The sequence below is a fragment of the Aquarana catesbeiana genome, linkage group LG03 (assembly GCF_042186555.1).
Source record: "Aquarana catesbeiana isolate 2022-GZ linkage group LG03, ASM4218655v1, whole genome shotgun sequence".
In the NCBI taxonomy this organism is placed as follows: domain Eukaryota; kingdom Metazoa; phylum Chordata; class Amphibia; order Anura; family Ranidae; genus Aquarana; species Aquarana catesbeiana.
In genome coordinates, this window is record NC_133326.1 from 718,898,517 (window position 1) to 718,920,699 (window position 22,183).

At 42.7% G+C, this 22,183-nt stretch overlaps 1 protein-coding gene across 4 annotated transcripts in view; it reads left to right on the forward strand.

Annotated features, from left to right (window-relative positions):
* Positions 1-22,183, forward strand: part of LOC141133712 (CD209 antigen-like protein C) — a 123,988-nt gene that overhangs the window by 76,509 nt on the left and 25,296 nt on the right. For 2 of the 4 annotated variants that reach the window (XM_073623228.1, XM_073623232.1), the window contains exons 3-8: positions 6,093-6,203; positions 8,470-8,511; positions 10,152-10,193; positions 13,778-13,819; positions 16,556-16,597; positions 19,905-19,946. In XM_073623228.1, coding sequence (XP_073479329.1) covers positions 6,093-6,203; positions 8,470-8,511; positions 10,152-10,193; positions 13,778-13,819; positions 16,556-16,597; positions 19,905-19,946 — 321 coding nt within the window. The remainder of the gene's footprint in view (positions 1-6,092; positions 6,204-8,469; positions 8,512-10,151; positions 10,194-13,777; positions 13,820-16,555; positions 16,598-19,904; positions 19,947-22,183) is intronic. The other 2 variants (XM_073623229.1, XM_073623230.1) reach the window with 2 other exon arrangements.

A 22,183-nucleotide genomic window follows, 5' to 3' on the forward strand; every position in this document is an offset into this window, starting at 1 on the left:
ACGCACTGCACTAAATGTAAATAGCAGGAACGGATCTAGCTGAACACTGTGAGCAGGACGCACTGCACTAAATGTAAATAGCAGGAACGGATCTAGCTGAACACTGTGAGCAGGACGCACTGCACTAAATGTAAATAGCAGGAACGGATCTAGCTGAACACTGTGAGCAGGACGCACTGCACTAAATGTAAATAGCAGGAACGGATCTAGCTGAACACTGTGAGCAGGACGCACTGCACTAAATGTAAATAACAGGAACGGATCTAGCTGAACACTGTGAGCAGGACGCACTGCACTAAATGTAAATAACAGGAACGGATCTAGCTGAACACTGTGAGCAGGACGCACTGCACTAAATGTAAATAGCAGGAACGGATCTAGCTGAACACTGTGAGCAGGACGCACTGCACTAAATGTAAATTGCAGGAACGGATCTAGCTGAACACTGTGAGCAGGACGCACTGTACTAAATGTAAATAGTCTAGCTGCCTGACCGTGGTACTAATAGGATCAAATAGAACACCTGTAATTTTCTTCAGGTAGCTTTATATACTGTAACCAGACAAGCCTGCCTGTCAGTAGGAAGATAACAGGAACGGATCTAGCTGAACACTGTGAGCAGGACGCACTGCACTAAATGTAAATAGTCTAGAAGATAACAGGAACGGATCTAGCTGAACACTGTGAGCAGGACGCACTGCACTAAATGTAAATAGCAGGAACGGATCTAGCTGAACACTGTGAGCAGGACGCACTGCAATAAATGTAAATAGCAGGAACGGATCTAGCTGAACACTGTGAGCAGGACGCACTGCACTAAATGTAAATAACAGGAACGGATCTAGCTGAACACTGTGAGCAGGACGCACTGCACTAAATGTAAATAGCAGGAACGGATCTAGCTGAACACTGTGAGCAGGACGCACTGCATTAAATGTAAATAGTCTAGATAGAAGATAACAGGAACGGATCTAGCTAAACTGAATACAGTGTATATATATATATGCAACACCTGGGATGCATATATATACACAATACACTGTAAGTGCAGCTAACTGACTGACTGTTCTGCCTAATCTATCTAACTCAAATCAAATGACACTGTCTCTCTCTCTCTCTCTCTATCTCTCAGCACACCGGAACACACACTACACAGGGCCGCCGTGCAGGCGGCCTTATATAGTGTGGGGTGTGTACTAAATCCCCTGAGCCATAATTGGCCAAAGCCACCCTGGCTTTGGCCAATTACAGCTCTCTCTACTGACGGCGCTGTGATTGGCCAAGCATGCGGGTCATAGTGCATGCTTGGCCAATCATCAGCCAGCAATGCACTGCGATGCCGCAGTGAATTATGGGCCGTGACGCGCCACACGAATTTAGCGCGAACGGCCCATAAAGTTCGGAATTCGGCGAACGGGCGAACAGCCGATGTTCGAGTCGAACATGGGTTCGACTCGAACACGAAGCTCATCCCTAATCCTGAATTGCAGAAACACAGCAAAGCAAAGCATCTTGGGACATGTAGACCAAATCGAGTGAACTTGTCCTCCCACTGCATCAGCAGGAAGTACAACTACCAGATAGCTGAGAGGGGAGAACAGACTGCTGGGAGAATCTATAAGAGGCGTGGATCAAGGCCTAGCTCGCGCTCTTGGGACCCAGTGCGTATCTGTGAGAAGGGATTCTGGTACTGTGTTCTGCGGCCAAATCGCGGCCTACAACACCAGCATATTCTGTTGGAGATCAGGAGGAACATCTACAGACAGCATCCCAGCTCTGTCTAGTGGCAACTTGGAGGTTGCCCTTGCTCCATCTACCCTGTGAATACTTCGGATTTGGGTGAGCCACAGCATGGTGCGGCGGAGGCCGGATGTCATCCTTTGAGCCAGATTCCTGAAGGAGAGCTTGACAAGTCATCTTCATAATCCATCAGTGGGTTTGGTGAGCGGGCTTAGACCTAACCTAAGAGACACTGTATACAGACATCATTGCCTCTTTTTCTTATCTATCACTCCAACTGCTAAGGGCTCAGGCCCAACTCATCAGACACTGTATACAGACATCATTGCCTTTTGTCACAGCGGTGCTATTTGTAGTTCCACAGGAGGCAATATTTTTAAACCAACAATCACTGGAATATTATCTACATTTTGCTCAACACAGGAAGATTTGTTTCTTTGATTATTTGCAATCAGTTTCTTCCAGTAGCTTTGCTCTGCTATTCAGGGATCCTTCACATGCAGCTGAAGATCAACCGGATTGTTTGCAGTAATATGGGACTACTTCATACCACTCTCCTCACTGCAGGGATTGCAATTTATTAAGCCCATGGAGCTATAATTTACCTAGAACTCTCTGAAAGAGCAGGTTAAATCTCATTGTAGTTGATTACTATAAGGGGTTGTTGTACTGCATTTGTTGTTTTGCATCTGTGTGCTGAGGAATAGGAGAGAGGTGTCTGGCACAAACAAAAGGCCATTCCTCTGCTCTCCTGTTACCTGTCCACATAGGAGGTAAATGTGCCTTACTGTATATGACTGTTGATTACTTAACATCTATTTACAAGTGGTTATTGTTTGATCCTTTATGTTATATTCTTAAAGAATATCCTTCTAAAAATATGATCAGTGTTATCTGGCGCTCCAAATGGAGTAATCCTTAAGGGTATAATCTGTGGCTGTAATAGCTGGATGGTGATGTATCCATAGGTTGGGTGGTTGGAAAAGAAGCGGGTATAAAGGGTTAAAAAGGAAGGCAGCCATCCTTCAGAGGGTGTCCAGAACTCTGCAAGACATGTAAGGAAAAAACAGGGAGAGGGAGGCACCGACCTGAGTGTAGTACTAAAATGATGACTTTTTAATAGGATAAAATTAAAAACACTTACAAGATGATAGAAGATGCATGCTCTTCAAAGTAAAGTGCAGTCCTGGCATTCCACATGGCTCTGCAGGTCTCACCGCTGTTCCGGATAGCTGAAAAGGATTGGGTAGATGGCTGAAATGGATCTCAGTGTTTCTCCAGGAACCAGGAAGCTTCACACTGACCAGTGTGGACCGTGGAACTAGAAGTGATGTCACTGGCATCTGATTGGACAAAGGCAGGGCTGGAATCTTGTCATTCAGGGCTGCAGTTGTGAAGGCTACGCGTTCAGAGCTAACATCTCCTTCTATTGGCCTGCTGCCCTCTAGAGGAGGAAAGCTATATATATACAATGGAGAATATGTTGGTGTAGCCATGGAACTAGAATGACCAGCAGACCAATCTGTAAACAACTTAGGCAAAAATAAATTATAGCAAGGGGCAGGTGAAGCACGGGTTAACAGTCCCGGTTTTCAGTTTATTTTATTTTTTTTGTGTATATATAGCTGTCCTCTAGAGGGCAGCAGGCCAATAGAAGGAGCAGCCAGCTCCAAGCACGTAGGCTTCACTACTGCAGCCTTTATTGACAAGATTCCAGCCCTGCCTTGGTCCAATCAGATGCCGGTGACATCACTTCCTGTTCCACGGTCCATGCTGGTCAGTGTGAAGCTTCCTGGTTCCTGGAGAAACACTGAGATCCATTCCAGCCAGCTACCCAATCCTTTCCAGCTATCCGGAACAGCGTTGATACCTTCAGAGCCATGTGGAATGCCAGGACTGCACTTTGTACTTTGACGAGCATGCATCTTCTATCATTTTGTAAGTGTTTTTAATCTTATCCTATTAAAGTCATAATTTTAATACTACAGGTTGGCGCCTCCCCCTCCCTGTTTTTTCCTTCTAAAAATATAAATCTGCGCTGTTACCTTTAACTACTTTAATTCCACCTAGTAAACAGGCCTATTGAAATATCCAATTGTGGTGTATTTATCTCATTGTGGTCATCATTATAAGAAAAAATGTCTGAACCCAAGGTGTCAGAGGTCGTGGAAGGACTTGCAGGGTCAGGGCAACCAGTGGGGTACTGATTTAACCAGTGGCTCTCACAAGGGTAGCGCTATACACATGTCATAAGGTACACAATATCATATACTTGCTGCATCAATGTGAACAATGCGTGCTCCTAACAGTGAGACCAGATAGTAAATAGGCCAACCACAACACCTAGGGCGAGCATAGGCGCACACCAGGAGAAGACAGACGAACAGCACAAACGGTTATATTTGAGGTGGCGGTGACGGTGTCTTTGGTGGTCAGTCGCACAGGGGATTGTTTTTTTGACGGTGTATAACCTTGCGTGAGATCCACGTGTGAACTACTTTCTGCAAGCTCAACTGACACTCTTCTTCTATGTTGAATTTGTATAAAAACGTTTTTTAGGTTCAATGTTTTTTCAGTCCCAGCGCGACTCTGTTTTATATAAAAGATCATCTGATATAATCTATATAATAATACTTTGTTATAATTTTTAGTATGTCTCCATTTTATGGCCATCATAGTTCACTTTTGTAGAGTTTAGGGGGGTTTCTTACCCTGGTACTTGCCCAATTTCTGTCCACTTCAAATTTTAAAATTCTAATTTTAAAATGAAATTAGAAAATTAATTTGAATTTGATTTGTAAATTAATTTTCATTTAAAAATTGCAATAAATACAGTAGAGTATAAAAGTGAAATAAGATGATGATTCCTACTTATGCTCCGTACACACGATAGAATTTTCCGACGGAAAGTGTGTGATAGGACCTTGTTGTCGGAAATTCCGACCGTGTGTGGGCTCCATCACACATTTTCCATCAGATTTTCTGACACACAAAGTTTGAGAGCAGGCTATAAAATTTTCCGACAACAAAATCTGTTATCTGAATTTCCGATCGTGTGTACACAAATCCGACGCACAAAGTGCCACGCATGCTCAGAATAAATAAAGAGATGAAAGCTATTGGCTACTGCCCCGTTTATAGTCCCGACGTACGTGTTTTTTACATCACCGCGTTCAGAATGATCGGATTTTCCGACAACTTTGTGTGACCGTGTGTATGCAAGACAAGTTTGAGCCAACATCCGTCGGAAAAAATCCTAGGATTTTGTTGTCGGAATGTCCAATCATTGTCTGACCTTGTGTATGGGGCATTAGGCTGCTTTATTGAAAAGAATAGAAAAAAAATTTAATTGAAAGAAATAGAATAGAATAAAATAAAATGAAAACAGACGTCTTCTGAAATCAAATTGATTCAAACTGAATACAGGCAAAATAGAACAGAATAGAAAAGAATAGAAAAAATTGAATAAATTACAATGGAATAAACTAGAACACAAACAGCTGTCTTCCAAAATTCAAATATAAAAAAAATATACTAACTGAATCCAAATAAACAAAAAAAAAAAGGAAAACGGATCAGTGTACAAAATTTTTAATTTAACTAACAAATCCTAAACTAAGCAAAATAAAACATTTTCAAAGTGCACATCTCTAGCAGGGTATGTGTCCAGAGGCTCACAGCTCTTATAATGATAGTCTAGGGAGAGCTGAGGCTACTAGACAAGTCCAGGGGACTGAGGAAGTCTGTGAGTCTCTGAGGAGTGAGAACCCGGGATGCCTGTAGATCCTCTATTGAGAGTCCAGGGAGTGGGCTCATTTAGCTGGGTGCTCCAACTAAAAGACAGATTGAGCCAGGAGAGCCCAGAGGGCCAGAAGAGCCCAGAGGAATAGAAGAGCCCGGAGGGTCAGGAGAGCCCAGAGGACTAGAAGAGCCCAGAGGGCCAGGAAAGCAAAGAGTAGAGCTGGATCTGAAGGATCTTCAAAAGAGCAGAGGAGATGTTAAAGAGTGAGCTAGGTGGCTTAGTATTCTCATTATCTGTAGTGTTGATGAAAATCCCCTGCACGGGCAACTGATTTGTGAGCTTTTCAATTTTTTATAAATAAAAGTGGGCCACCAAGCCCTAAAACAGACTTCCTGAATCACGTTGGCCCACTGTAACACATCTACCACTGAACTATACAACCCCCAATATCGCACCTACTATCACCTACTATTACAGGTTTGTATGCTAAGGTGGATCGCACAGATGATTCGGGATGAATATAAAATGTCTTTATGTGAGATAAGAATTCTGGAGGATTATTATACCAGCTGATACACTCAGGGTTATTCACTATCTTCTCTATCTGTAGAGATTCCGGCTGCCAGGAGTACAAAGTACTGGTCGATACTGACCCTGGGGGTCCTCCTAACATTGGCCTTCATTGCTTTGGTCATCCTCACCAGTTTCTTGTTCATTTATTGTGAGTATCTCTATACTATTTATCAATTTTCGTTCACTTTGTTATTGTATCTACAAAAGAAAAAAACAGAGAGGGAACAATTATTATCAGATGATTGCATTAAACGTATTGTTTTGTTCCACAGCAGACAGGCATAGATGTATTTACCATTATGGTTCTTGGGGGTCATCACCTTGGGTGGAAAGGCTGGAAAGGGCAGCACCAAGGGGATGTAATAGAAGAGGAACCAGGGGACAGAAGTGAGTAGGGATGTTCTTTGGGTTTGACATGCATTCTTCCCAATCCCAGGCTGTTTGCAGTTTGGCAAATGACTGAACAATGTGGCAAAACCCTTGTCATTCATTTATTGGTGGCATTGCTGTCCCCCACTAAATGACAGCTAGAAACCTCACTGGATCATTTACCACTGAAAACAAGCCAAAGGGGTTCCCGGATGACCAAATATGGTCTTGACTATATTTGGTCAATGACATTGAGCATCTCTGACCGGTTGGTTTGCATTCAGAAGCTGACCTGGAAGCTGTCGTCTGTGATGGGATTAGTGACAGGGCAGCATCATTGCTATTTTGGGGTTATGATGTTATCAGGTCCTTGAGCATCAGTCATCAGTCATTTGTCAAAATATTATTTTCTATTCTATGATATTCTAATCTATTATTGTCTATTCTAATATTTTGTAGTCTATTTTATTATTCTATTATGTTGTCTTCTATTCTGCTTTATTCTAATCTTTTTTATTCTAATCTATTCTATTCAGTTTTATTTTATTCTATTCTGTTCTATTTAGCATCCTGTAGGAATCATCATCTTATTTCACTTTTATACAGAGAATGAGTTGTCATAAATCAAAAAGTGAAAAAAGACAAAACATCAGACCTTCAGGGCCAGCAAGACCCATAAAAGTAAATTAAAAAAAAACACAAAAAGTGAAAAGCCCATTAAATGCTATTCCAGAAAAAAAGTATAACAACATGCTAAACAATATTCTACAAAAATGTGCATCCTAAGTGAATAAAAGACAAAAAGATATGGACATAGGTAGTTACCCTGAAAGCATTCAGACCAATAGAGATCCAAAACAACACCACCAGATCCAACCTCACAGGGAAGGTGGTTGGCTGTGGGGTGCGCCTGGCTAAATAGTCCAAGCAAGGGTCAGTCCCCGTCTCTCCAATGGCACATTGGCGGGGAACCGCCAAGGGGCTCATGCTGAAACAATGGCGGTGGACAAACCACCCCCATAATGGCATGGCTGAAGGAACAAAAGCACATGGGGCGGCACACATGAGATGATTCATCATGCTGTGCACCCCCCCACGGGGGAAAAGGCATATCGCGCACGCGTGAACAAATCCATGCATGCGCAAACGCAATCGCACCATCATGAAAGCACATACGCTGGATAGCCAATGTAAATCCCAAAAATGTGAGGTCAGGTGAAGTCAGGATGTGACGTCAAGCCCTCCCGCCCACGGATGCAGAAGCAAGGAGGGGGCGTGAAGCCACACAATCACCTGGGGACACAATACCTGGGGAGAAGGTGGATGACAAAACCGATCCCAACAGTATTGCATAGAATAGAGGGCTTGCAACTACCCGGGAATTAACACACTAACATCAGTGGTGGGAAGGAAAAAGAAACACACAAACATTGTCTCTGTATGTGCAGATGTCACATCTTGTAGTCATATTACACTGGGAATAGATACTAACAGACAGTATAACAAATAAAAATCAGAAAAAGTACATTATACGGATAAAAAGGGCTTAAATGAAGTAGCCTAATTCAAACCCAGGGCAACAGTTGCCCCGAGCGAATGTATCCATTTCATTTCTCTCTACAGGAAACATCAATCCCAATCTCCCCCTCATGGGTCCTGTCCTTAACTTTTACACCTTTCTGTATTTATTGCAATTAGTCTCCATTTCAAATTTGGATTCATTTTCAAATTCAAATTTGGATAATTTGTTTTGTTATAATTTATTATGGATTCCTTGTGATTTGGAAATTATTATATCGTGATTTGGAAATTTGGATTCATCCGAATCTCCAAAGAATGAACGTTTCATCTGAAATTTTATTCGTAATGAAATGAAACGCACATGTCTAGGGCTTACAATACCCACAGTGAACATCAAAAATACCCAGACAACATTCATGCAATCTCCTGAATATACCTTAAAGTTTTTAAACAACATTTGCACATTTGTGAGTACTATAACATCAAGAAAAACTCACTGATACGGTTTTCCTTTTCCTTTTCAGACAAAAGTATAAAAGAAGAAATGTCACATCTGAAAAATAGTGGTGAGTATAAAATTCTGAGTTGCTTCTGTAATTAGTTTTTCTGATTAGGCAGCAATGAAGTTTAGTAAGGCCTCATGCACACTGGACATTTTTCTGCTGCTCCTAGGGGCGTTTGGCTTTTTTTTCCAGCCTCTAAACACCCCTGCATGTTAGCCTATGTGTTAAAGCACACACAGGAGTTTACAAAAGTTTAGAGGCAGGGGCTTTTAAAGGCAGAAAAAAACCCACTGCCAGCATGCCCAGGAGCAACGGAGTTTTGAAGGAAAAAATGCTTGCCTTGCCTAAGCGATTGTAAATGCATATCAACACATTTAAAAACGTGCGTAAGCACTAGGCGTTTAGAGCTTGAGCATTAATTTATTTTAATGGCCAGAAAAAATGATTATCTGGCTGAAATGAATGAATACCCAAAGCTAGAGGTGCCTAATTGTGCTTACACTTGTTATGCGAGTTTACAAAACTCTGCTGCTGCCAGGAGGAAAGGAGTCTAGGAGACCAAAATGTCCAATGCAGTCCAGTGCATAAGGCCTAAAAGTAAAAAAGATAAAATTCTGTGTGAGAGGAGGGTAGTGGAAGGAGATCCTGCATACATAATTCTGTGGAGGAGGAGGCAGTGGAAGGAGATCCTGCATCCATAATTCTGTGGAGGAGGAGGTAGTAGAAGGAGATCCTGCATACATAATTCTGTGGAGGAGGAGGTAGGGGAAGGAGATCCTGCATACCTAATTCTGTGGAGAAGGAAGTAGAAGCAGATCCTGCATACATAATTCTGGGGAGTAGGAGGTAGTATAAGCAGATCCTGCATATATAATTCTAGGGAGTAGGAGGTAGTATAAGCAGATCCTGCATACATAATTCTGTTGAGGAGGAGGTAGTGGAAGGAGAACCTGCCTACATAATTCTGTGGAGGAGGAGGTAGTAGAAGGAGACCCTGTATAGAAAATTCTGTGGAGGAGAAGTTAGTTGAAGGAGATTCTTCATACCTAATTCTGTGGAGGAGGAGGTAGTGGAAGGAGATCCTGCATACATAATTCTGTGGAGGAGGAGGGGGTAGTAAAAGGATATCCTGCATACATAACTCTGTGGAGAAGAAGGTAATGGAAAGAGATCCTGCATACATAATTCTGTGGAGGAGGAGGTAGTGGAAGAAGATCCTGCATACATAATTTTGTAGAGGAGGAGGTAGTGGAAGGAGATCCTGCATACATAATTCTGTGGAGGAGAAGTTAGTTGAAGGAGATTATTCATACCTAATTCTGTGGAGGAGGAGGTAGTGGAAGGAGATCCTGCATACATAATTCTGTGGAGGAGGGGGTAGTGGAAGAAGATCCTGCATACATAATTCTATGGAGGAGGAGGTAGTTGAAGGAGATCCTTAATACGTAATTCTGTAGAGGAGGAGGTAGTGGAAGGAGATCCTGCATACATAGTTCTGTGGAGGAGGAGGTAGTGGAAGGAGACCTTAAATACATTGTTTTATGAAGGAGGATGGTACAATATCTGCATTTAAAATTGCCAATATTTAAAATACTTTTGTGCAATCTGCTGACTATATCTTTAGGTTGGTTTCTAAACATTTGCTGATGTGAGTCCCCAAACATCATGAAAATTATTTGTTTTGAATTGTTTTTACTTCCCAGATACAAATATTGAAGATGCAATTTCACAGCTGAAGAGCAAAGGTAAGTATTTAATGCATTTGTCTTTTCTTCAATTCAATTGTGTAATAAGATTTCCTGAATACATAGAAGTATTGAGATAAGTACAGGAAATATAATTCTGTGGAGGAGGAGGTAGTGGAAGGAGATCCTACATACATAATTCTGTGCAGGAGGAGGTAGTGGAAGTAGATCCTGCATAGATAATTCTGTGGAGGAGGAGGTAGTGGAAGGAGACCTTGCATACATAATTCTGTGGAGGCACAATGGAAGAAGCTCTGGATTTAGACCTTCCAATTTCAACTGACGAAAGCCTGACTGTGTTGAAACAATTAAATACGGGCAAGAGCCCGGGCCTAGATGGACTAACAGTAAACTACTACAAGTCATTCTCTACAACTCTCATTCCCCACTTTGTCAAGGCATTCAACAACCTAACCTCCTCCCCCCTCGCCAACAAAGATATTCTTGAGGCCCACATAACTCTCATCCCAAAACAAGGAAAAGACCCCACTCTGGTTTCTAATTATCGCCTCATCTCCCTACTCAACGTAGACGTGAATCTGTACGCCAAAATTCTGACAAACCGACTTCTTCCCTTGCTCCCTAGACTGGTATCAGTTGACCAAGTTGGCTTTATCCGGGGCAGAGAGGCCAGGGATAATACCACAAAAATTCATCATTGGCTGACAACAACCTCATCCCCAGGATTTTTTCTATCCCTGGATGCGGAGAAGGCGTTCGACAGAATGGCCTGGGACTATATGACAGCAACATTATCGGCACTGGGACTTCCCTCTTGCATGCTTCAAATGATCTTTGTCTTATATTCATCCCCTACCGCCAGAATCAGGGTTAACGGCCGATGTCGAACGCCTTCTCCATTACCAATGGTACACGCCAGGGATGTCTTCTTTCTCCCCTCATCTTTGTCTTGACCATGGAACCCTTCCTCCGCAGATTGAGAGAGAACCCCGACATTAAAGGGTTTGACATCAAACATACACAAAACAAACTCGCTGCTTATGCGGACGACATCCTACTATTCCTTTCAGACCCCATAACCACCATTCCCAATCTCCTTAAAGACTTTGACCTATTCAAACAACTTTCCAACCTACAGATCAACTCTGGCAAATCTAAAGCCCTGAATATTATGCTCCTGACCAAGACTGTGGCCCAATGCCAACACAACTTCCCTTTCAGTTGGGAACTGCATGAAATAACATACTTGGGCACTAAGATTCCCACCAAACTATCTGAATTATATGCCACAAACTTCTTACCAGCCATGCAGAAAATCCAAGGAGACCTACACAACTGGCACAAGGGTCACTTTTCGTGGTTTGGCAGAGCCGCCATCTTAAAGATAAATGTCCTTCCCAGAATCCTCTATCTCCTGCAAGCGATCCCCATCAAGCTCCCCTCCTCATTTTTTGCATCGTACAGAAGAATGTGTAGAACCTTCCTATGATTCTCGAACACACCCAGATTGAACTGGAACAAATTGACCATACCCAAACAGAAAGGTGGAATAGGCCTCCCAGATATTCACAAGTATTACTGGGCATCCCAACTCACGAGAATTGTTGATTGGCATGTACACGCACACAACAAAGCCTGGATCCAGATTGAAAACTCCTTTGCTCACATATCAATATCACACCTTCCCTGGATAACCAACTGTACCAAAAGAATGTTCCACCCACCCACTAATAGGTCCCACACTGCTTAACTTTAACTTAGCATGCAAATCACTCAATATAACTCCATCCCCTGGGCCCTTGACCCCACTAACCCAAAATCCTGACTTCCTACCGGGCCTCCTAGGACACATTACGCCGGACTCCACTAATAGTCCACAAATCAGAGCCCACCAATTCTTTCATAACGAGGAACTCCTCGCTTACCCGGCATTATGTTCTGCCCTCACAGATCTTAACATACCCTTTTTTAAATATCTTCAAATCAGACACTTTCTCCAGCACACCCCATCTATAGCACATTGGCATAGAGATCTAACCCACTTTGAACACATTTGCACCAGTACGGAACCCCAGAGACACCTAATATCAGCACTGTACGTACTATTGTTTTCTGAAAACAACCCAAACGCCAGGACAAACCAACAATGGGAGACGGAACTAGCCACCGACCTCTCAAAAGAAGAGTGGGACGACATACATGAACACGTACACAAAAGGGACCATCAACATTTCCACGCAAGAAAACAGATATAAAATATACTCCAGATGGTATAGGACACCCGATAAAATACACTGATTTTTACCCAGTGTCTCCCCGCTCTGCTGGAGATGCAACTCCGCTCAAGAATCACTACTTGGTGGGACTGTCCAATGATCCAACCATTCTGGCAGGACATTCATCACTTGATCTTGCAAATCACAACATACACTCCAGAATTCACCCCAGCACAATACTTGCTTCACCACACCTCTCTTCCCTTGAGGACGTACAAAAAATCCCTCATCCTACACCTGATTAATGCCGCCACCCAATGTATACCGGTGCATTGGAAAAGCACAGACCCACCTACAGTCTCTGAATGGCTCTGCCGTGTAGAGAAAACGGCCGACATGGAGAAACTTATCCACCAAGCAAAATAAACTCCCACTAAATTTCAAAACACCTGGGCCTGTTGGCTACATTATAGAAACTCCACAGACACTGACATTCCCCACTCAAATACTTGAATTTCCACCGGAGGGAGACTAGTTAGACTCCACCCGAGACATACAAATAATGTGTCACTCCTATCTCATTCCCCCTCCCCTTCCCTCCCCTTTCCTTCCCTTTCCCTCCCCCTCACCTTCCCTTTTTTCTCGCCCACCAACAGTGGGTAGCCAGATATATAACAATGGACTACCTGGGTTACAAACCCCATCACCTATCCTATATGGGGTAATACCACGACAAGACGTGCCTAAGTCCTAACAACGACTGGCCAGATCTCGGCATTAATCTAACACATAGAGGCGTTTTAATGCCTGACAACAGACGAACCACATCTAAACTACCAACTAACTGCATCTTGATGGCCTCCACCCGCCCACAGATAGTTCCTGACGGGGGTGAACGGGTGTTGGGATGATCCGTTTAGGTTTGTCTCTCCAACACACGCAATGCCCCACTGGTTTACAAAACCACAGATGCACCATGAACGCTTCGAACCAAAGGGACACTTGACCACGAATACTTAGTACAATAAGTGGAATTTCAATGTATACACTGTACATTTACTCTATATTTTTGCTATGCTGAAAAAAACCCTGAATTCTTGATTCTGTAACCTTATTATTCATACCTTTGTTCTGTTGTAAAACTCAATAAAATATTTTAAAAAGAAAAAATAAATAAATAAATAATTCTGTCTAGGAGGAGGTAGTGGAAGGAGACCTTGCATACATTGTTCTGTGAAGGAGGATGGTGCAATATCTGCAGTTAAGATATTATATATCTTATATAATATTCAAAACACCTTTGTCTAATCTGCTGACTATATCTTTACTTTGTTTTCTAAACATTTGCTGATGTGACTCCCCAAACATCATGAAAATTAATTGTTGTGAATTGTTTTTCCTTCCTAGATACAAATATTGAAGATGCAATTTCACAGCTGAAGAGTAAAGGTAAGATCCTGCATACATAATTCTGAGGAGGAGGAGGCAGTGGAAAGAGATCCTGCATACATAATTCTTTGGAGGAGAAGGTAGTGGAAGGAGATCCTGCATACCTAATTCTGTGGAGGAAGAGGTAGTAGAAGGAGATCCTGCATACATAATTCTGTGGAGGAGGAGGTAGCGGGAGGAGAACCTGCATACATAATTCTGTGGAGGAGGAGGGGGTAGTGGAAGGAGATCCTGCATACATTATTCTGTAGAGGAGGAGGTAGAGGAAGGAGATCCTACATACATAATTCTGTGGAGGAGGAGGTTGTGGAAGGAGATCCTACATACATAATTCTTTGGAGGAGGAGGTAGTGGAAGGAGATCCTGCATACATAACTCTGTGGAGGAGGAGGTAGTGGAAGGAGATCCTGCATACATAATTCTGTGGAGGAGGAGGTAGTGGAAGGAGATCCTGCATACATAATTCTGTAGAGGAGGATGTAGTGGAAGGAGATCCTGAATACATAATTCTGTAGAGGAGGAGGCAGTGGAAGGAGATCCTGCATCCATAATTCTGTGGAGGAGGAGGTAGTAGAAGGAGATCCTGCATACATAATTCTGTGGAGGAGGAGGGTAGTGGAAGGAGATCCTGCATATATAATTCTGTGGAGGAGGAGGCAGTGGAAGGAGATCCTGCATCCATAATTCTGTGGAGGAGGAGGTAGTAGAAGGAGATCCTGCATACATAATTCTGTGGAGGAGGAGGTAGTGGAAGGAGATCCTGCATGCATAAATCTGGTTAGGAGGAGATAGTGGAAGGAGACCCTGTATACATAATTCTGTGAAGGAGGAGGTAGGGGAAGGAGATCCTGCATACCTAATTCTGTGGAGGAGAAGGAAGTAGAAGCAGATCCTGCATACATAACTCTGGGGAGTAAGAGGTAGTATAAGCAGATCCTGCATACACAATTCTGTTGAGGAGGAGGTAGTGGAAGGAGAACCTGCCTACATAATTCTGTGGAGGAGGAGGTAGTAGAAGGAGACCATGTATAGAAAATTCTGTGGAGGAGGAAGTAGTGGAAGGAGATCCTGCATACATAAATCTGTGGAGGAGGAGGTAGTGGAAGGAGATCCTGCATATATAATTTTGTGGAGGAGGAGGTAGTGGAAGGAGATCCTGCATACATAATTCTGTGGAGGAGAAGGTAATGGAAAGAGATCCTGCATTCATAATTCTGTGGAGGAGGAGGTAGTGGAAGAAGATCCTGCATACATACTTTTGTAGAGGAGGAGGTAGTGGAAGGAGATCCTGCATACATAATTCTGTGGAGGAGAAGTTAGTTGAAGGAGATTCTTCATACCTAATTCTGTGGAGGAGGAGGTAGTGGATGGAGATCATGCATACATAATTCTGTGGAGGAGGAGGTAGTGGAAGAAGATCCTGCATACATAATTCTATGGAGGAGGAGGTAGTTGAAGGAGATCCTTCATACGCAATTCTGTAGAGGAGGAGGTAGTGGAAGGAGACCTTAAATACATTGTTTTATGAAGGAGGATGGTACATGAAGAATATTATTAATATCTAATATTCTTGTATCTCAGAGGCGCTTCTAGATGAATAGCATTGATAGTCAAACTGACTTAAAACAAAGTGTGAGTTTATTGTCACACAATTGGCATCATAAATACAATGTAAAAAATATAATAGTTCAGTTCAGTGTAGGTAAAAATATATGAAATAGAATAAAAAGTTATAAAGCTGTAATAAGCTTATGAAAGCATGTGTGCTTCATGGCTGCTGTCTGTCTCCATGCTGTCTTGTGTGTCGTTCAAGAAGAAACAGGAAATGACGTTCTAAGTCTTCTGGCAGAATTGACAGCTGTCCCAACTTATCAAAGTGTCTTGTAAACATGTCAGTGTCATCTATCCTAGTGTCTGTGTGTCTGTGTGTGTGTGTCTGTCTGTGTCTGACTGTGTGACCTTCAATATGGAAGCATTGGCTTTATATGTTACATGTGAACGTGTGAACGTCATAACCTCACACCAACTTAGAACCTTGTATGGCACATATTCATTTCTGCTAACTTCAGCAATATGCTATCCAAGAAAAGATTGTAACTAAGAGTCATATATGACATAGGATTGACAAGCCCACATGTAACACTCCATACTTGAAATAATGGGCTGATCATGTAATGTCATATAACCAAACATCTATATAATATGAACACATATTATCAACTTTACATTAAGTAACTATATACTAGTACTTATTAATATGACTAGAACTACAAACTAACTTAACTTAACAGGATATAATCCACAATGTATATTCCTTTAGCTACGTGGACACGTGTCTATTTTTGTCTTCTCATGACATTCTATACCAAGATACCTTATATGTCATACTCAAATTGGCTACACCAGAAAAATCCAGCAAAGCTCAGCTTTAGAAGAAGAATCATGTCAAATCAATTGATCAAGGTCATTCACACATACTCTATTTATTATGATTAATCATAAAACCAAATATGTTTTGCAAGCTTGCCATGAATATAATATAACACCTATAAGTGCCGAATTATGAATTTGGAATAATATTCTAACAGTACAATATCTGCATTTAAAATTGCCAATATTTAAAATACTTTTGTCCAATCTGCTGACTATATCTTTAGGTTGGTTTCTAAACATTTGCTGATGTGAGTCCCCAAACATCATGAAAATTAATTGTTGTGAATTGTTTTTACTTCCCAGATACAAATATTGAAGATGCAATTTCACAGCTGAAGAGCAAAGGTAAGTATTTAATGCATCTGTCTTTTCTTCAATTCAATTGTGTAATAAGATTTCCTGAATACATAGAAGTATTGAGATAAGTACAAGAAATATAATTCTGTGGAGGAGGAGGTAGTGGAAGGAGATCCTACATACATAATTCTGTGGAGGAGGAGGTAGTGGAAGTAGATCCTGCATAGATAATTCTGTGGAGGAGGAGGTAGTGGAAGGAGACCTTGCATACATAATTCTGTGGAGGCACAATGGAAGAAGCTCTGGATTTAGACCTTCCAATTTCAACTGACGAAAGCCTGACTGTGTTGAAAAAATTAAATACGGGCAAGAGCCCGGGCCCAGATGGACTAATAGTAAACTACTACAAGTCATTCTCTACAACTCTCATTCCCCACTTTGTCAAGGCATTCAACAACCTAACCTCCTCCCCCCTCGCCAACAAAGATATTCTTGAGGCCCACATAACTCTCATCCCAAAACAAGGAAAAGACCCCAGTCTGGTTTCTAATTATCGCCCCATCTCCCTACTCAACGTAGACGTGAAACTGTACGCCAAAATTCTGACAAACCGACTTCTTCCCTTGCTCCCCAGACTGGTATCAGTTGACCAAGTTGGCTTTATCCGGGGCAGAGAGGCCAGGGATAATACCACAAAAATTCATCATTGGCTGACAACAACCTCATCCCCAGGATTTTTTCTATCCCTGGATGCGGAGAAGGCGTTCAACAGAATGGCCTGGGACTATATGACAGCAACATTATCGGCACTGGGACTTCCCTCTTGCATGTTTCAAATGATCTTTGCCTTATATTCATCCCCTACCGCAAGAATCAGGGTTAACGGCCGATGTCGAACGCCTTCTCCTTTACCTATGGTACACGCCAGGGATGTCTTCTTTCTCCCCTCATCTTTGTCTTGACCATGGAACCCTTCCTCCGCAGATTGAGATTAAACCCCGACATTAAAGGGTTTGACATCAAACATACACAATACAAACTCGCTGCTTATGCGGACGACATCCTACTATTCCTTTCAGACCCCATAACCACCATTCCCAATCTCCTTAAAGACTTTGACCTATTCAAACAACTTTCCAACCTACAGATCAACTCTGGCAAATCTAAAGCCCTGAATATTACGCTCCTGACCAAGACTGTGGCCCAATGCCAACACAGCTTCCCTTTCAGTTGGGAACCGCATGCAATAACATACTTGGGCACTAAGATTCCCACCAAACTATCTGAATTATATGCCACAAACTTCTTACCAGCCATGCAGAAAATCCAAGGAGACCTACACAACTGGCACAAGGGTCACTTTTCGTGGTTTGGCAGAGCCGCCATCTTAAAGATGAATGTCCTTCCCAGAATCCTCTATCTCCTGCAAGCGATCCCCATCAAGCTCCCCTCCTCATTTTTTGCATCGTACAGAAGAATGTGTAGAACCTTCCTATGGTCCTCGAACACACCCAGATTGAACTGGAACAAATTGACCATACCCAAACGGAAAGGTGGAATAGGCCTCCCAGATATTCACAAGTATTACTGGGCATCCCAACTCACGAGAATTGTCGATTGGCATGTACACGCACACAACAAAGCCTGGATCCAGATTGAAAACACCTTTGCTCACATACCAATATCACACCTTCCCTGGATAACCAACTGTACCAAAAGAATGTTCCACCCACCCACTAATAGGTCCCACACTGCTTAACTTTAACTTAGCATGCAAATCACTCAATATAACTCCATACCCTGGGCCCTTGACCCCACTAACCCAAAATCCTGACTTCCTACCGGGCCTCCTAGGACACATTACGCCGGACTCCACTAATAATCCATAAATCAGAGCCCACCAATTCTTTCATAACGAGGATCTCCTCGCTTACCCGGCATTATGTTCTGTCCTCACAGATCTTAACATACCCTTTTTTAAATATTTCAAATCAACCACTTTCTCCAGCACACCCCATCTATAGCACATTGGCATAGAGATCTAACCCCCTTTGAACACATTTGCACCAGTACGGAACCCCAGAGACACCTAATATCAGCACTGTACGTACCATTGTTTTCTGAAAACAACCTAAACACCAGGACAAACCAACAATGGGAGACGGAACTAGCCACCGACCTCTCAAAAGAAGAGTGGGACAACATACATGAACACGTACACAAAAGGACCATCAACATTTCCGCGCAAGAAAACAGATATAAAATATACTCCAGATGGTATAGGACACCCGATAAAATACACAGATTTTTACCCAGTGTCTCCCCGCTCTGCTGGAGATGCAACTCCGCTCAAGAATCACTACTTCATATTTGGTGGGACTGTCCAATGATCCAACCATTCTGGCAGGAAATTCATCACTTGATCTCGCAAATCACAACATACACTCCAGAATTCACCCCAGCACAATACTTGCTTCACCACACCTCTCTTCCCTTAAGGACGTACAAAAAATCCCTCATCCTACACCTGATTAATACTGCACCCAATGTATACCGGTGCATTGGAAAAGCACAGACCCACCTACAGTCTCTGAATGGCTCCGCCGTGTAGAGAAAACGGCCGACATGGAGAAACTTATCCACCAGGCAAAATAAACTCCCACTAAATTTCAAAACACCTGGGCCTGTTGGCTACATTATAGAAACTCCACAGACACTGACATTCCCCACTTAAGTACTTGAATTTCCACCGGAGGGAGACTAGTTAGACTCCACCCGAGACATACAAATAATGTGTCACTCCTATCCCATTCCCTCTCCAACACACGCAATGCCCCACTGGTTTACAAAACCACAGATGCACCATGAACGCTTCGAACCAAAGGGACACTTGACCACGAATACTTAGTTCCCTACACAGTCGCTGATACCCCCCTTGAAACACATACATCCACTATCGTCGACCGAGTACATTAAGTGGAATTTCAATGTATACACTGTACATTTACTCTGTATTTTTGCTATGCTGAAAAAAACCCTGAATTCTTGATTCTGTAACCTTATTATTCATACCTTTGTTCTGTTGTAAAACTCAATAAAATATTTTAAAAAGAAAAAATAAATAAATAAATAATTCTGTGGAGGAGGAGGTAGTGGAAGGAGACCTTGCATACATTGTTCTGTGAAGGAGGATGGTGCAATATCTGCAGTTAAGATATTATATATCTTATATAATATTCAAAACACCTTTGTCTAATCTGCTGACTATATCTTTAGGTTGTTTTCTAAACATTTGCTGATGTGACTCCCCAAACATCATGAAAATTAATTGTTGTGAATTGTTTTTCCTTCCTAGATACAAATATTGAAGATGCAATTTCACAGCTGAAGAGTAAAGGTAAGATCCTGCATACATAATTCTGAGGAGGAGGAGGCAGTGGAAAGAGATCCTGCACACATAATTCTATGGAGGAGAAGGTAGTGGAAGGAGATCCTGCATACCTAATTCTGTGGAGGAAGAGGTAGTAGAAGGAGATCCTGCATACATAATTCTGTGGAGGAGGAGGTAGCGGGAGGAGAACCTGCATACATAATTCTGTGGAGGAGGAGGGGGTAGTGGAAGGAGATCCTGCATACATTATTCTGTAGAGGAGGAGGTAGAGGAAGGAGATCCTACATACATAATTCTGTGGAGGAGGAGGTTGTGGAAGGAGATCCTACATACAGAATTCTGTGGAGGAGGAGGTAGTGGAAGGAGATCCTGCATACATAACTCTGTGGAGGAGGTAGTGGAAGGAGATCCTGCATACATAATTCTGTGGAGGAGGAGGTAGTGGAAGGAGATCCTGCATACATAATTCTGTAGAGGAGGATGTAGTGGAAGGAGATCCTGCATACATAATTCTGTGAAGGAGGATAGTGGAAGGAGATCCTGCATACATAATTCTGTGAAGGTAATAGTGGAAGAAGATCCTGCATACATAATTGTGTGGAGGAGGAGGTAGTGGAAGGAGACCTTGCATACATAATTCTGTGGAGGAGGAGGAGGTAGTGGAAGAAGATCCTGCATACATGATTCTGTGGAGTAGGAGGTAGTGGACAGAGATCCTACATACATAATTCTGTGGAGGAGAAGGTAGTGGAAGGAGATCATACACATATAATTCTGTGGAGGAGGAGGTAGTGGAATTAGATCCTGCATGACTGTTGTATAACAGATGTGATTACCCATTACCTGAAACCCAATCTCTTAACCTTATTCTAAACAATTAAGACCAGACCAAAGGGTTGGAGTTATAAAAGGCCGTAGCAGCCTACTTTATTAAACAATTAAATATCATAACAAAAACACATCTGTTATTCAAAGATTCCTAATCTATCTAGCGTTGGTCTTTGCAGGAGATTCGTAAACATCAGTAACATAACAATATTGCACTGCGGCCCTTCTCTTAATGTAATAATAGGCCTCAAGCCGACAAGCTGGCTCAGAGACAACCAATGACCACAGTGCCCCCATTAACACTTCCCGTCTAACCTCCGTTAGCCGGAAACCACCATCAGGACCAGCAGTACCATAGCAATGCTAGTTCCCGAAATTCTCATTGTGCCATATCTTCTTTCCCCTGCAAAGACCAAAACGCCCGCCACAGCACCCAAAGGTAACAACCTTACCCTTGGGTGCACCTCCACACCCGAAGAGCTCTCTGGATACCGTCCTGCAGTTCCAACGCCCACAGATCAATACCCACATCATTTAAATGAACGCCATCTCTCCTCAAGTACCTCCAAGTTTCGAACTCTAGTTCCAAATGCCTAATAGCCAAACCCCCATTCTTCACCATGAACTTACTCACCTCCTGGTTAATCTTCCTTCGTGCCCTATTCACACCCTCAACCGACCTGGCCATCCTCCATGTTGTCCAAGCCACCATGTCGGACCAAAGTATGACCATCTTTGGAAACTCCTGCATCAAACGCCAAACATCAAATTTGATGTCCCGCGATATATCCACCATAGATCTCACCCCCAAATCATTTCCCCCTAAGTGCAAAACTAAAACATCCGGTGCCTTGTCCCTAAGCGCATAGCGATGCACCTCGGAAATCAATCTTCCCCACAACATACCCGGGAACCCAAACCACTTGATGCAGGCTTCCTGCCTATCAAAACCCAGCTGCCTACCTTCATATCTCACATCTCCCCTCCTGGCCCCCCAGCTCACAAAGGAATGGCCCATTATCCAAACCAGGCCTGCCGCCGAACCTGTAATAGAAAATAACACAAAAACAATAACAGAAAACAAAGTCCTTCCCAACTAACATTTTACAGTCCCACCACCAGATGAGGCCGAACATATATCTTGAACCTCCGTGCTTCCCACCGCCCTATGCGTTTTACAGCCTCTGCATCCATCCCATTTCTCTGTCGCAGCTCCAATCCGAAAAGAATGAGACGAAAATTCCTTCTCATTCAAACCCAAAACCCTTAAACATTTTCTAAATACGGCCACAAATTGATAATGCGATAACGGAACCCCATCCAAATGCACCAACAAGGGCCCCCCCCCGGGGCGGATACCCATAAATCTCTTAACTGCTTCCACTGGGCACAATGCCGAACTCGGCACTGAGAAA